The 17286-nt window shown below is 42.3% G+C and overlaps 1 protein-coding gene across 8 annotated transcripts in view; it reads right to left on the bottom strand.

The window, feature by feature from the left end:
• Positions 1-17286, bottom strand: part of LARP4B (La ribonucleoprotein 4B) — a 91297-nt gene that overhangs the window by 43957 nt on the left and 30054 nt on the right. For 4 of the 8 annotated variants that reach the window (XR_009496777.1, XM_005214439.5, XM_059892459.1 and 1 more), the window contains exon 1: positions 4-3015. Coding sequence is in view for 7 of the 8 variants with exons in the window: in XM_005214439.5 (XP_005214496.1) it covers positions 4-2928 (2925 nt within the window). In the remaining variant the exon portion in view is untranslated. Of the gene's footprint in view, positions 1-3; positions 3016-13739; positions 13800-14421; positions 14557-17286 lie in introns of those variants that run through there. The other 4 variants (XM_025000382.2, XM_025000381.1, NM_001205573.3 and 1 more) reach the window with 3 other exon arrangements.

The following is a 17286-nucleotide window of genomic DNA, read 5'->3' as shown; positions in this document are numbered from 1 at the left end:
TACTAAGTGTGCACCTGTCTCTTGCCATCCCCAAATGATAGTATCTTCTGCCACTGGTAGCTGAAAAGGAGGCTTTTCCATCCAAAACAAAGACATCTCCAGGTCCTGGGGCTTACAGTGCAGGTCCTCACTAAAGATTTGCTCATCTTCTAACGTATCTTTCGTGACTGTATCGGTCCATGGACAGCCCGCTTCAGATCTGCAACCATCTGCTGGCCCCTCAGAAAACACCTGACTTGCCAGCTCCGCCATCGGGTAGCAGGAAAGTGCACTCAGAAACTGGGGATGCTGATGCCCTGGGGGGCTCCGCAAATCCCCCTCAGACAGCTCTTCAGACATAAGCGACAGGGCAGGGTACTCACAATCTGGGACGGCCACCTCCCTGCTGTCACCTGGGACAACAGGAATTCCCTGTGGCCCGTCCACTTGGGCAGGGTAAACACCAGTCACGCAGGAGCACCCTGCACGTAAAACCCCTAACTCCACTCTTTCAGAGACCACCAAGCCCATGTCCCCTTGTAAGGCAGGTCCCTGTGCCATGGGCCTGGTACCGCTCTGGCTGAAATGGCATGCGCATGCACCTGTCCCACACAGGCCTGCGTGGCTGGCAGTGCCGGGCCCGCCACAGCCTTCCTGCAGACGCAGTGCCTCCTCCTCTTCTCCACCCGTCCGCTCTGGTTCTTTCAGCCCTGACGCTCGCCCACCAGAGGCCTCAGGAGCGTCTCCGGCTGACTGGGAGAGAACCTGCTTTGGCAGAGGGCTGCCACCGCTGTGCACAGGGCTCACCCGCACGCCTTCCAAGTCCTGCACGCCTGGGGCCGAACTCTTGCTTACAGGTGGTGCAAGGCTGAGATCCTCATGACTGCCGTCATTCACTCGGTAGGTATCGTTCCTTCCTGTGTGAGCTGTCTCAAAGTCAGGATTCTTTGCTTCACCAGAACTGACACAAGCAAGCACACTCTGACTGGGCACTGCTGTGCGTTTCTGTGCATGTGCTTCCCAGTCAAAGGCTGTTCGGGGGTCTATCTGGACCCTCTCTGTGGCAGCTGTCCTGGCTTTCGGGGGTTCCTGCTCAGAACTCTCTGGTCTGTGAGGGTCCTTCCCTGAGCTCTTCACACACGACTCACTCTTTGTTTCACTCTCCTCTTTGGCGCAGGTGAAAACACCTGCAGAGGAAATGAGGTCACTTGCAGGCCACCTGGAGCAGAGGAGGGACTTGCTGTGTGGAGGTGCTCCCTGCGAGTCTCGGGACATCCCTGGGCCGGCTGCGGCCCGCACTGCACATACCACATTGCGGCTCTGGGCCCAGGCCTTGCTGGCCCCGGTGTTCATACTCAGGTCCACCTGGGCAGCAGCTCTCCACTCAGAAGCCCTCTTACCACAAGCCCCATCTTCCAAAACACTAGTGTCACCCTCATCCTGGTAAGATGGATGATCCCGAGACAGCAAAGACAAGCCGGCCTTGTCTGCATGCGGGCCGCGTCCACTTTCTACACTGCGGTCGCCCAGGCGCTGCTCCGCAAGTACCAAGGGCCTCGGGCCATCGCCTCTGTGAGGGGCTGGCTCTTGGAAATTTGCATGAGTAGGCAGAAATCTAAAGGTCCCTGAAGTAATACATCTTACTGAACTTAAACTGATTCTATCGCGACATACGGAAAGGATTCTGCAGTTTGATCTGCTAACATCTAAACTGGAACAATCACTGCCTTTCAGTGGTTTTGCAGAGTTACTCGCTCCTTCCCTTCCAGAGTTTAAACTCTGATCTGCATGAGCTGTTACAGTCCCACAATCACCACCTCTCTCAACAAGTGAAGCGCCACTGATTACAGTACTCTGTGAATCAGTCACCAGACCCGCAGGCTGTGAACTGCCACGCGATCTCCCTTCAGGGATGGTGCATGCACTCACTAGGCAGGCAGCGTCTGTGTGGATGTTTAAGGTGGGGAGTGTGCCCACATTACGGAATGCACTCCTTTCTGTGTCAGCTTCAGGGAAGCTGGCGAAGGTCTGTGCCAGCAAGGCACCAACGTCTGTGGCACAGGGTGGGTCACTGTCACTCACCAGGGCAGAGCAAGGTTGAGCTTTCTCACCAAGAGCCCACTCTCTCTCCCTTGGGAGTGGCCTGACCTGCAGGGGCAACTTTGCCCCAGGGGCCTCCAACACCCCAGGCCCACGGCCAGCACTGTCTGGCAGCTGGGCCCCTCTGTGGGCCCCCTCGGAGGTGACAGCTGGACGGCTCTGGGGAGCTGTAGCTGTTTCACACGCATGAGCACACAGCTCACCTCCATCTTCTGGGCCGTCAGGATCAACAGCACAAATACTGTAAAACCTGCTCTCTCGGGAATTCCTATACCGTTTGCAGTCACCACAAACAAGACCTCCCCCTGCCCTCTCTTCACCACTCAGATCTGAGGAATCAGCAGCACTACCAATATGAACAGTGACCAGCACCTTGTTCCCCACCTCGGAGCTTTCCCAGGTGGCTGGGCAGTGGCAGCGAGGGTGGTGGCCAAGGCCCTGGTCAGGGGGCGCCGGGGCTGGACAGCAGGGCCCCTCACCATCGGGGAGACCCCCACACGGAGGGCCCCGGGCACCTTCACCACCGTGTCCCATGGTGGTGACGTCAGGGTTCCCGTCAGCCTCACCTATGTGTCCAGATCCAGTAAAGAGCCCGGACGTGGGAGAGGAGTCCAGCAGCCACCCAGGCGCTGGGCCCTGTCTGCGTTCCAGCCTTGCCAAAACCCCAGCCCACACGCTGGCCCTGCGTCCACCACCAGGAAGCGCCTCATCTCCAAAGGCACTGAATAATGAAGATAAAGTTTTACTTATCTTGCTCTCCGGTTCCTTCTCCTCCACTGATTTCTGCAACAGGCCAATTTTTTCATTGTCATTGTCACTACTTAATTCTTTGCGGAAGCAACAACCCATGTTCAAAAGTTCAAAAACTCACATAACAATGCCTGTTGCTTTCTGAACCTCCACAAGTGCATCTCCCACTAACTTTCTATGGTTTCTGACGAGAAGCCGACACCCAGATCCCAAAAATAACACTCGCACAGCAGTCACATGTCTCTGCCACTCAAGTCCCAAATCCAAATCACAGCAGACCTGCCCAGTGGCAATCTCCTCATGCCCGACAGTCCAAACAGCAGCCAGAGTCCAAACACACACATAACACAGGAGATCTTTCTGGTATTTTTCTTAGTCTCATAAATCCAATAGAAAACTAACTAACATTATTATCCCAGCCAGAAGCAGTCACTACAGAGTTTGGCTTTTTATACCATTTCAGCATTCTCTGAATTGCATTTCACGGAATGGTGGCAACCAAAGGAGTTAACATATATCTTCTCCCCAAAGGGAAACAACAGTAAAAATGTGTTCTTTAAACTTCTTAGGTTCTTATAGTTGTCAATATTCAGTAATGATCATGCTAGGCACAAAACTGGAATGGTGTCCAGTAAGAGATGTATATTGAAGGGTTCCCTGTGAATAGCATATGCTGTCTGGGATTTGCATTAAAACACACCTGGCCTGAAAATAAAGAAGTAAATACATACAGACGTAACACTTTCAAACACCATGTGTGCAGACGGGAGGAAAAAGAAAAAGCAAACTACAAGGGCGGGAACTGTTCATGTCAAAATTGGCACACTGAGGTTTGTTTTATTACTGTATTTCTGCAGATGTTCAAAAGTTTTGGTAAAAAAAACCAGAAAGAGCAAGAGAAACAAAGAAAGAAAATCGACACCTGCAGCCCAGTCCAGGGACCCCCCAAAAGCTCCCAAATGAAGCCCTTCTTTGAGCATGAGGAGTGCAGTTATCGTGCATCCCATGGCCCAGGAACATGAGCACCACAATGGATCTGAACTTACTTCAACATCCGTAAGCTTTGTTCTCTGAACAAGAGATTCTTTTTCTTCAGTTCAGTTCAGTCACTCAGTCGTGTACGACTCTTTGCAACCCCATGAATTGCAGCACGCCAGGCCTTCCTGTCCATCACCAACTCCAGGAGTTCACTCAAACTCATGTCCATCGAGTTGGTGCTGCCATCCAGCCATCTCATCTTCTGTCGTCCCCTTCTCCTCCTGCCCCCAATCCCTCCCAGCATCAGAGTCTTTTCAGATGAGTCAACTCTTCGCATGAGTGGCCAAAGTATTGGAGTTTCAGCTTTAGCATCAGTCCTTCTACTGAACACCCAGGACTGATTTCCTTTAGAATGGACTGGTTGGATCTCCTTGCAGTCCAAGGGACTCTCAAGAGTCTCCTCCAACACCACAGTTCAAAAGCATCAATTCTTTGGCGCTCAGCTTTCTTCACAGTCCAACTTTCGTATCCATACATGACCACTGGAAAAATCATAGCCTTGACTAGATGGACGCAAAGTAATGTCTCTGCTTTTGAATATGCTATCTAGGTTGTTCATAGCTTTCCTTACAAGGAGTAAGCGTCTTTTAATTTCATGGCTGCAATCACCATCTGCAGTGATTTTGGAGCCCCCAAAATAAAGCCTGACATTGTTTCCACTGTTTCCCCACCATTCCCATGAAGTGATGGGACCAGAAGCCATGATCTTAGTTTTCTGAAAGCTGAGGTTTAAGCCAACTTTTTCACTCTCCTCTTTCACTTTCATCAAGAAGCTTTTTAGTTCCTCTTCACTTTCTGCCATAAGGGTGGTGTCATCTGCATATCTGAGGTTATTGATATTTCTCCCAGCAATCTTGATTCCAGCTTGTGCTTCATCCAGCCCAGTGTTTCTCATGATGTACTCTGCATATAAGTTAAATAAGCAGGGTGACAATCTACAGCCTTGACGTACTCCAAATAGGATTTGGAACCATGTCCAGTTCTAACTGTTGATTCCTGACCTGCATACAGGTTTCTCAAGAGGCAGGTCAGGTGGTCTGGTATGCCCATGTCTTTCAGAATCTTTCACAGTTTATTGTGATCCACAGTCAAAGGCTTTGGCATAGTCAATAAGGCAGAAATAGATGTTTTTCTGGAACTCTTTCGCTTTTTTGATGATCCAGAGGATGTTAGCAATTTGATCTCTGGTTCTTCTGCCTCTTCTAAATCCAGCTTGAACATCTGCAAGTTCATGGTTCACATATTGCTAAAGCCCAGCTTGGAGAATTTTGAGCATTACTTCACTAGCGTGTGAGATGAGTGCAATTGTGCGGTAGTTTGAGCATTCTTTGGCATTGCCTTTCTTTGGGATTAGAATGAAAACTGACCTTTTCCAGTCCTGTGGCCACTGCTGCGTTTTCCCAATTCGCTGGCATATTGAGTACAGCACTTTCACAGCATCATCTTTCAGGATTTGAAATAGCTCCACTGAAATTCCATCACCTCCACTAGCTTTGTTCGTAGTGATGCTTCTTAAGGCCCACTTGACTTCGAATTCCAGGATGTCTGGCTCTAGGTGAGTGATCACAACATCATGATTATCTGGGTCATGAAGTCTTTTTTGTACAGTTCTTCTGTGTATTCTTGACACCTCTTCTCAATATCTTCTGCTTTTTTTAAGTTCATACCATTTCTGTCCTTCATCAAGCCCATCTTTCCATGAAATGTTCCCTTAGTATCTCTAATTTTCTTGAAGAGATCTCTAGTCTTTCCCATTCTGTTGTTTTCCTCTATTTCTTTGCATTGATCGCTGAGAAAGGCTTTCTTATCTCTCCCTGTTATTCTTTGGAACTCTGCATTCTTTTGCTGACTATGATTCAAATACGACATTTTGAAAACAAAATCATTCTGTTAATTCTTTTGTGAGAGAGATTTTTCTATGTTAACCTACAAGTTATGGCTGGTGGACTTTTAACATTTTATAAAACACTGATAGTTTTTGATTAAAAAAAAAAATTTAGGAATTCTGCTTAAACATGATGATAGCAATTCAATCTGACTGTTCTACACTCTCCTCCCCCTGATTTCCAAATCTCATCTTGCTTTGTAAGGCCACCCCTCTCAACTGTGCAGAACAACTCTCTTATGCCCACATGCCGCCCACTGTTCAAGCGTCTGGGAAAGCATCCTAGCAGTAAATGCACCACTGACTCTCTCAAACTGGGGGATCTGCAGGCTCTCTCAAAGATGCAAACACAAACATAGGTTTAAGAGTGCACTGTTGCTAGGCAACAACACTTAACTGACCTAGTAAAAGTCTCTCAGTGGTATCCGATCTGCAACTCCATGGACTGTAGCCTGCCAGGCTCCTCTGTCCATGCAAGAATAGTGGCTGTTCCCTTTTCCAGGGGATCTTCCCAATCCAGGAATCAAACTGGGGTCTCCTACACTGCAGGCGGATTCTTTACCAGCTGAGCTACCAGGGAAGACCTAACCTACTGAGAAAAGAATTGAATCTAGTACATCATTTCATTCATGCCCAGGGAAGGCTAGGTGACACCAAGGTGTACACAGAAGTAAATCAATAAAAGCAGCAGGAAGTTGTTCACTTGGCACTCAGCAGTTCAAGCTGCAGAAAACTCAAAGAAATTCTTCGTAACACCATGAGCACTTGGTGAAGGAGCTTTCATTTTGGCGAAATACCACCTGCCAGACTAAAAATGAAAGTCACCAATTTGCATTATATAGGTTTAGGCAATCAAGTTTTATTTCTATAAGAATTACATACAATAAGAATTTTTCAGTAGTTCTATGCAAAGGTCCGTCTAGTCAAGGCTATGGTTTTTCCAGTGGTCACGTATGGATGTGAGAGTTGGACTGTGAAGAAAGCCGAGCGCCGAAGAATTGATGCTTTTGAACTGTGGTGTCGGACTTTAATTTTTGGGGCTCCAAAATCACTGCAGATGGTGACTGCAGCCATGAAATTAAAAGACGCTTACTCCTTGGAAGGAAAGTTATGACCAACCTAGATAGCATATTCAAAAGCAGAGACATTACTTTGCCAACAAAGGTCCGTCTACTCAAGGCTATGGTTTTCCCTGTGGTCATGTATGGTTGTGAGACTTGGACTGTGAAGAAGGCTGAGTGCCAAAGAATTGATGCTTTTGAATTGTGGTGCTGGAGAAGACTCTTGAGAGTCCCTTGGACTGCAAGGAGATCCAACCAGTCCATTCTGAAGGAGATCAGCCCTGGGATTTCTTTGGAAGGAATGATGCTAAAGCTGAAACTCCAGTACTTTGGCCGCCTCATGTGAAGAGTTGACTCATTGGAAAAGACTCTGATGCTGGGAGGGATTGGGGGCAGGAGGAGAAGGGCACGACAGAGGATGAGATGGCTGGATGGCATCACTGACTTGATGGACGTGAGTCTGAGTGAACTCCGGGAGTTGGTGATGGACAGGGAGGCCTGGCATGCTGCGATTCATGGGGTCGCAAAGAGTCGGACACGACTGAGCAACTGAACTGAACTGATGCTATTAAAAAGACAATTTTAAATCAATGACAATCTTTAAAAAGTTCTCACTTAAAAGGTTATGAAAAATGTGGGGAAGGGGAGTAAGAAAATGTACATATTTTAGAATGTGTTTGAGCTTATATGACAATCAGTATAAAGCAAGTAGATACAGTTATGGGTTAAATACTGGAAAACCAGGGTAACCACACATCAAAAAAATACAATGGATTCACAAAAACAAAAAAAAACAAAAAAAGACTCAAGAATAATAATGAAAGAAAACCATTAACCACAAAAGGAAAAACAAAAAGAAACAAAGAAAAAATAAAAAATTAACTGCAAAACAAGGTTTAAGATGGCAATAAATACATACTAATCAATAATTACTTTAAATGCCAATGGACTAAATGTTCCAATCAAAAGACAGTGTCAGACTGGATAATACAACAAGAACCTACAGTATGGTACCTATAGGAGAGCACTTTAGGGCAAAAGACACATACAAACTGGAAATGAGATAGAAAAAGACATTTCATGCTCAGGGAAATGACAAGAAAGTGGAGTTGGCAATAGTCATATCAGACAAAACAGACTTTAAAACAAAAACCACAAAGAATGACAGAGTAGGACACATATAAAAGCATCAACACAAGAGGCAGACATAGTATTTGTTAACATACATGCACCCAATACAGGAGCACTTAATACATAAAACAAACACTACAGACATAAATGTAAAGAATGGATGGGAATATAGTAACAGTAGACTTTTAACATTCCACTGACATAAATGGATAGATCTTTCAGACAGAAAATAAGAAGGCAACAAAGATCTTGAATGACAAAACAGAACAATTAGATTTAATTGATATTTCCAGGATGTTACATCCAAAAAAACCAGAACACACGTTCTTTTAATTTAAGAGTGCACAGAACACTCTCTAGGGCACAAAACAAGCCTCAACAAACCGAATAGAACAGAAATTATTTCAAGCATCTTTCCTGACCACAAGAGCATAAAAGTAGAACATCAACCACAGAAAGAGAAAAGAGAAAAAAACAACTGCACAGACTAAACAACATGCTACTAGGAGACCACTGGGTCAACAATGAAATCAAAGACGAAATTTTAGAATTACTTCTAAACAAATGACAATGAAGACACAACCATACAAAAACTATGAGATGCAGCAAAAGCAGTTCTAAGAGGGAAGTTCATAGTGATACAAGACTTCCACAAAAAAAGAAGAAAAAAATCTCAAATAAACAACCTAATCTATCACCTAAAGAATTAGAAAAGGAACAATAAACAGAACCGAAAGCCGGAAGGTAGGAAGAAATAATAAAGATCAGAGAGGACACAGAAAATTAAGAAAAAGATCATAAAACCAAGAACTAGTTTTTTGAAAGGATAAACAAAAGTAACAAACCTCTGACCAGGCTGACCAAGAAGAAAAAAGAAATACAACTAAACAAAATAAGAAATGAAAGAGGAAAAGTAACAACCAATACCATGGAAATACAAAATACTGTTAAAGAAAATATTATGAACAGTTAGTTATACGTCAACAAAACAGCCAACTTAGAAGGTGGACACATTTCTAGAAATACATAGCCTGCTGAAACTAAGTGAAGAATTAGATAATTTGAACAGACAGATCACTAGATGTGAAATACAATCTGCAATTTAAAAATAACAATAAACTCCATGCAAACAAGAGTCCAGGCCTGGATGACTTCTCTGGGGAACTCCACCTAACATACAAGGAAGAGCTGACACCTATGCTTCTCAAACTCTTCCAAACAACTGAAAAGAAAAAGACATTCTCAGTCATCCTACAAAGCCACCATCACCTCTGAAGGACAAAAAACTTTTAAGACGGCCAAAAAATTATAGAAGGAAAAAAAGTATGAGAGTTGATTTTATTCTAAAGGGCAACTCGGTTACTTTTTAATTGAATTTTTTATTTTTGGTAACTCAGTTACCTAATCCATATAAACAATAAAATTCTTTTCTATATCATTAGGTGAAGTTATTAAGTCAAAGTCGCTCAGTCGTGTCTGACTCTTTGTGACCCCATGGACTAATGTAATACAGTCCATGGAATTCTCCAGGCCAGAATACTGCAGTAGGTAGTCTTTCCCTCCTCCAGGGGATCTTCCCAACCCAGGAATTGAACTGGGGTCTCCTGCATTGCAGGCAGATTCTTTACCAGCTCAGCCACAGGGAATACAATAAAAAAAACCTATTTGTGGATTACAAATTTAAGTCTCAGGCCCTAACCTCCCTAATTAGGACCAACTGGCACTAGTGACCCACTTCACTGCTCACTTAAATTTTTAACAGGTGGATTTTCTCTCCACAAAGCTTTACTCCTCCAGTTTTTTTCATCTCAAAATAGAACCATCATCCACTAAATTACTCAACTATCCCTGATCAATTTTTCCCTCACCCCAATCCCTACATCCAACCCATAAATTGGTGCCATTTATGGATTTCCAGGAAATCCAAAATCCATTCATTTCAAGTCTAAGCCACCATCATTTCTCACCTTACTTACCAGTTCTTTAACTTGGTTTCTTTGCTTCTATTCTTGGTGGCAAGAATACACAGAAGAACTATACAAAAAAGATCTTCATGACCCAGATAATCACAATGGGGTGATCACCCACCTAGAGCCAGACATCCTGGAATGCAGAGTCAAGTGGGCCTTAGGAAGTATCACTATGAACAAAGCTAGTGGAGGTGATGGAATTCCAGTTGAGCTATTTCAAATCCTGAAAGATGATGCTGTGAAAGTGCTGCACTCAGTATGGCAGCAAATTTAGAAAACTCAGCAGTGGCCACAGGACTGGAAAAGGTCAGTTTTCATTCCAATCCCAAAGAAAGGCAATGCCAAAGAATGTTCAAACTACAGCACAACTGCACTCATCTCACATACTAGCAAAGTAATACTCAAAAATTCTCCAAGCCAGGCTTCAACACTATGTGAACCATGAATTTCCAGATGTTCAAGCTGGATTTAGAAGAGACAGAGGAACTAGAGATCAAATTGCCAACATCCACTGGATCATAGAAAAAGCAAGAGAGTTCCAGAAAAAATCTACATCTGCTTTATTGACTACACCAAAGCCTTTGACTATGTGGATCATAACAAACTGTGGAAGATTCTGAAAGAGACAGGAATACCAGACCACCTTACCTGCGTCCTAAGACGTCTCTATGCAGGTCAAGAAGCGAGTTAGAACTGGACATGGAACAACAGGCTGGTTCCAAATAGGGAAAGGAGTACGTCAAAGCTGTATACTGTCACCCTGCTTATTTAACTTATATGCAGAGTACATCATGAGAAACGCTGGGCTGGATGATGCACAAGCTGAAATCACGATTTCTGGGAGAAATATCAATCACTTCAGATATGCAGATGACACCACCCTTATGGCAGAAAGTGAAGAACTAAAAAGGCTCTTGATTAAAGTGAAAGAGGAGAGTGAAAAAGTTGGCTTAAAGCTCAACATTCAGAAAACTAACATCACGGCATTTGGTCCCATCACTTCATGGCAAATAGATGGGGAAACAGTGGAAACAGTGTCAGACTTTATTTTTGGGGGCTCCAAAATCACTGCAGATGGTGACTTCAGCCATGAAATTAAAAGACAGTTACTCCTTGGAAGGAAAGTTATGACCAATCTAGATAGCATATTAAAAAGCAGAGACATTACTTTGTGTCCATCTAGTCAAGGCTATGGTTTTTCCAGTGGTCATGTATGGATACGAAAGTTGGACTGTGAAGAAAGCTGAGCGCCAAAGAATTGATGCTTTTGAACTGTGGTGTTGGAGGAGACTCTTGAGAGTCCCTTGGACTGCAAGGAGATCCTAAAGGAAATCAGTCCTGAATATTCATTGGAAGGACTGATGCTGAAGCTGAAACTCCAAAACTTTGGCCACCTGATGTGAAAAACTGACTCACTGGAAAAGAGCCTGATGCTGGGAAAGACTGAAGGCAGGAGAAGGGGACAACAGAGGATGAGATGGTTGGATGGCATCACTGACTCGATGGACAAGAAAAAGAGTTTGAGCAAGCTCCAGGAGTTGGTGACAGACAGGGAAGCCTGGTGTGCTGCAGTCCACGAGATCATTAAGAGTCGGACACAACTGAGAGACTGAACTGAACTGATTCTTGGCTCACTACAATATATTCTACTAATACAATGAAGTGAAAGTAATCTTTTTATGTCATGTTATTCCCCACCTAAAATCCTCTATCTCTATCCCAAATTAATTTCAACCACTCAGAGACAATGCAAAACTGTTCCCTAATGCTGACAAGAGCTAGGTTTTGCTTCTGGTATTACTTTCTACTTGCTTCTCTTTCTAAAGGAAATAAAACATGCCAAAGAGGATATATCTCTTCTTGAGTCAGCTCTGAAGCTGCCCAGGCTGCCCAGGTTCAAATCCTGGACAGATGAGCAATCTTAGGGAAACTGCTAAAGCCTCTCTGCTCTCAGTTTCCTCCAGTTAAGATCACTTTTTACACTCACTGGCTAGACTTGCAAACAGTTACAACTCAATAAGGGTATTATTTAGGGAAGGAGATTAGCAGGGAGCTGTATAACAAGTGCCAGCACCACGGCAAAAATGCAAACTTGCTTGTGAATTATTCAGACATTTATTTGGGTGTTCCTAAGGCCATTCTCCTCCTATTTACACTGCATGCAACACTAGGGGAAAGACTAAACCTTAAAAAAGACTGGTTCCCAAATCAGACCACTAAGCACAGACACTTTGCAGTTGCACAACTGCAGACTATGAAGAGTCAGTACTCAGAGCCACCACACCAACTCAGCTGTCCACACACAGGTGTGCCATTATAATGCCAGTTAGAAAAACGTTCAAAGCAATGTCATTTATGATAGCAGGAAAAAAAGAAAACACGTTTAATGTAACCAAAAACTGAACAGCTAAAGAAATGATGGCAAATCAACATAAAATACCACAGCGCAAGTACAAGGGTATATACAGATGAAGTCTGCTACGGGGGGAAAGCATGAGGTAAAATATGTATAAACATACTGTTTAAAACTACATAAAAATGTATGTACTCTTTAATAAGAGTTCCACTTTCTACAGAAGGCAAATCTGTTATAAAGTTTTAAAGAACACACATGTTGTGAGCCCAGATGGTCTCTTAATGATGATCCCTTCTAGTTCTAGTATTCAGTGATCCTATGAAAACCTAAAGTGTGCAAATACTCTGAAAAACTGGCGAGCAGAATACACATACTTTACAATACCAGATGTCAGAGATGTGTTCTGTGACACCAGGGTATTGCGTAGCAAAGCTGGACCAAGAACCAGCCATGTAATACTCGACCGTAAGACATAAACTCTTTACAATGACAAAAAAATCATGTGCAGGCAGCACTAGTTGCAAATCATTTCTCTACAGAAATGAATATTGAATGCTGGCTCAAGTGTTATACTTCTTTTCTAGGCAGGTCTTATCGCAATTGTTTTCCACAACATAATTTAAAAAACAAGCGAACCCCAAACCAAAACCCACCCATAGAATCCAAGTATCTAGTTTTATGCCCTAACACATGAATCAACCAAGAGGACGTGGGAGATTTGATCTAAAACAGTTTTTTAAATCTGTCAGTGATTTCTGTATAATGTTAACTCTTACATTTGACTTTCAAATGACTTAAAATATTATAAAATTCACTTAAAATCAGTGTAAGATACAGTATGCAAAAAACCTACATACATAATAATGATAAAATTCAGTAGTTTGGAGGACACCCTTCATTTTTTAAAATTCTGCCTTATTAAAAATATATCAACAATGCAATCCCCGCCTTTAACTTCTATATGAGCTGCTTATAAGTTGGGGTGTAGATGAGGCCGCTATAAATTTTGTAATATTACTTTTAAAAATTTACATTTACTTTAAAAAAGACTTAATTTTAAAATTCACTTAGAACACTGCCAACCTAAACGTGCGTGACTCCAAATGCATCTGATATATGAAAACGCAAACAGTGAAACCAATGTTCTCAGTAAAAATATGACATCTGTGCTTTAAGGAATACAGGCTGTTGAAATGTAAAGCTAATCACACACAACTAGATGATGAGTGAACCATTAACAACACTGTGATGAAGAGATGAAATTAATACACGTGGCACTCAGCTGTCTGCAGAGCTACACGCACACACCAGAAGAGAATACACAGTACTGACATATACTGTTCCCAAGCGGGTCCTCCCCCACTCTCTTTTTGGGGAACATTCACATTTTCTAATTTCTTTACAATTAATATTTACTATAATGCATTGTCTGTGAGCTTTAGTTATGATTAATCTCTGAACTGAATTACCTGACTCAAAGCTGGAATGGAACTTGACTGAGAAGTTGTCTGAGATATGGGACCATTCATCTGTAAAATTGAAAACACCAGACACACCATCACTACCATGCAAAGAAACACATTTTCAAACCATGGTAATTTAGCAAAACAAAACCCACTGAGAAAAGCACACTTATATGACAAAGAAATTTAATGAGATAGTCAAAATGATGTAAGAGCCTTGAAATTTAAAATACTTTTAAATTCTGACTGGTGTTATTCTTTGTCATTTCAACTGGAAAAATTAAGAAAACCTACTTTTCCCAACATCATTTAGAAACTTTAAATATCATTGCCTGACATGATAATAGCTTACAATAAACAAATACACTCAAAATTTAAAATCTGTATTATAATTTCTAATTAACTCTTTAAATAAATACCACTACAATGGCTATCATATTATTAAAATATTTATAAATCACTGCCTTTATCTTAGTGATTTTAAGTCCAAAGCTCTAAGTCTTAAGAACTATAATGCCTGTGTTTTCTCTATCACTTAGAAATCTGAAATTTCCTCTACTAAGTAAGCCCTAAGTATACTCAGAATTTACCCCTATATTTAAGCATAAGTGTTCTGAGTAGAGTGCAGAGCCTGTTATCACAACAGAAGAGGGTGCACGGGCCAGCGCTGGCCTGGACGCCCACTCACCAGATGCGTGCTGTCTTTCCCTTCTTGGACTCGCTGGCCCTGCGGTTCAGCCACGACCTTAGTGTCCTGATCAGAAGTCATGAGCTGTTTACTTTGTGGCTCCACTGGGAGAAGTTCAATGTTAGCCAGAGAATCCTGTAAAACGACAGACAGTAAATTGGTAACTTGAAGTGCAGAGGGTAATTTAATTCTAAAATGAAACTATTAAGCAGTTTTAAAATCCTCAAGTTTTCTAGGTCATACGTTTATCCCTCTGCAGTCTAAGTAGTTTAAAGAAATGTGCCAATAATGTCCACCTTTCACACCCAAGAAATTACATTAAAAAAAAAAGTTTCTTCATATTAATTTGCTAACTATAATATTGTAAGATTTAGAAACCAAATGTTAACATATACAAACCCACTCATGTCCAGAAATTCATTTTTTAAAAACAGAAAATTATCAAAGTACTAGAACTCCAATTTGGGACTGATGAATGCCAAATTTATGTATATATAGAACTCTGTAATACTCCTAGAGGAAAACATAGGCAGAACCCTCTGACATAAATCACAGCAACATCTTCTTGATCCATCTCCCACAATAATGTAAATAAAAACAGAAAGAAAGAAATAGGGCCGACTTAAAGGCTTTTGCTCAGCAAAGGAAACAATAAAACGAAAAGACAACCCACAGATTGAGAAAATACTTGCCAACAATGCAACCAATAAGAGATTAGTCTCCAAAATTTACAAACAGCTTAAGACACCTAACAGCATCAAAATAAACAATCCACTCAAAAAATGGGCAAAAGACCTGAAAAGACATTTCTCCAAAGATAAACAGATAAGCAACAGGCACAAGAAAAGATGCCAACATGGCTAGTTATTAGATAAACGCAAATCAAAACTACAGTGAGATATCACCCCACACCAGTCGGAATGGTTAAATACAAAAAACCCACACACAATAAATGCTGCAGAGGGTGTAGAGAGAGAGAAACCCTCCTTCACTGCTGGTGGGAATGCTAACTGGTACAGCCACTATAGAGAACAGTATGGAAGTTCCTTAAAAAACTAAGAATAGAGCTACCATATGACCCTGCAATCCCACTCTTGGGCATGTATCTGGAGAAAAACATGATTCGAAAGGTTATATGCACCCCAGTGTTCTTTATAGCCCTTTACAGTGGCCAAGACATGGAAACAACCCGAATATCCATCAACAGGGGAATGGATAAAGATGTGGTACATACATACAATGGCATGTCTGTGTGTCCATGCTAAGTAGCTTCAGTTAGGATGGACTCTTTGTGACCCTATGGATTATAGCCCTCCAGGCTCCTCTATTTATGGGATTCTCCAGGCAAGTATACTGGAGTGCGTTGCCAGGCCCTCCTTCAGAGGATCTTCCCAACCCAGGGGTTGAACCAGGGATTTTACATCTCCTGCATTGGCAGGTGGGTTCTTAACCACTGGCGCTTAATTCACTCCACATGACACTCTCTAGGTCCCTTTATGTTGCTGCAAATGGCATTATTTCATTCTTTTAATGACTGAGTAATATATGATGGAATATTACTCAGCAATTAACAATGGAAACAGTGACAGACTTTATTTTGTTAGGCTCCAAAATCACTACGGATGGTGACTGTAGCCATGAAATTAAAAGACACTTGCTCCTTGGAAAAAAGCAATGACAAATCTAGACAGCATATTAAAAAGCAGAGACATTACTTTGCCTACAAAGGTCCGTAGAGTCAAAGGTATGATTTTTCCAGTAGTCATGCATGGATGAGAGAGATGGACAATGAAAAAGGTTGGGCATCAAGGAATTGATGTTTTCAAACCATGAAAACATCATGGGACTGGAGAAGACTTTTGAGAATCCCTTGGACAGCAAGGAGATCAAACCAGTCAATCCTAAAGGAAATCAACCCTGAATATTTATTGAAAGGACTGATGATGAAGCTGAAACTCCAATACTTTGGCCACCTGATGCAAAGAGCCAACTTACTGGAAAATACCCTGATGCTGGGAAAGACTGAAGGCAGGAGAAAAGGGACAACAGAAGATGAGATGGTTGCAAGGCATCACCAACTCAATTGACATGAGTTTGAGCAAACTCCGGGAGATGGTGAAAGACAGGGAAACCTAGCATGCTACAGTCCATGGGGTCGCAAAGAGCTGGACACGACTGAGCGACTGAACAACAATTAAAAAGAATGAAATAATGCTATTTGCAGCAACATGCAGGGACTGACAGAGTATCACACTGAGTGAAGACAGAGAGAGAGAGAGAAGGAGAAATTATATACATCCCCTGTATGTGGAATCTAAAAAGAAATGATACAAAAGAACTTGCTTCAAAACACAGAGAGACTCACAGAAAACTAACTTATGGTTGCTAGGCGTGGAACGGCTAGTTATGGACTTTGGGATGGACATGTATGTACTGCTTCATTTAAAATGGATAACCAACAAGCACCTACTGTGTAATATGTGGAACTCTGTTCAATGTTATGTGCCAACTCGGATAGAAAGAAGGTTTGGGGGAAATGGATACATGTATATGTTTGGCTGAGTCCCTTTGCTGTTCAGCTGCAACTACACAACATTGTTAATCAGCTATACCCCAATACAAAATAAAAAGTTCAAAGTTTTGGAAAAAATAAAAGAAATTCATTTTTTAAGAACAGAAAATTACCGAATTAATAGAACTCTAATTTGGGACTGATGAATCCCAAATTTATGCATATACAGTTTTTGACCAGCCCATTTCATTTTCTTCTAGGAAAGCAGTAGTCTGGAGAAATAAACAAGTTTGTTTTAAAGGAATCCCTTCACAGTCTTGAAGCAAAGAAACCAAAAGCAATATGAACACAGG

The sequence above is a fragment of the Bos taurus genome, chromosome 13, assembly GCF_002263795.3.
Source record: "Bos taurus isolate L1 Dominette 01449 registration number 42190680 breed Hereford chromosome 13, ARS-UCD2.0, whole genome shotgun sequence".
NCBI lineage: Eukaryota > Metazoa > Chordata > Mammalia > Artiodactyla > Bovidae > Bos > Bos taurus.
Note: the sequence above shows the minus strand (reverse complement) of the source record. Positions and strands in the feature narration are given on the sequence as shown.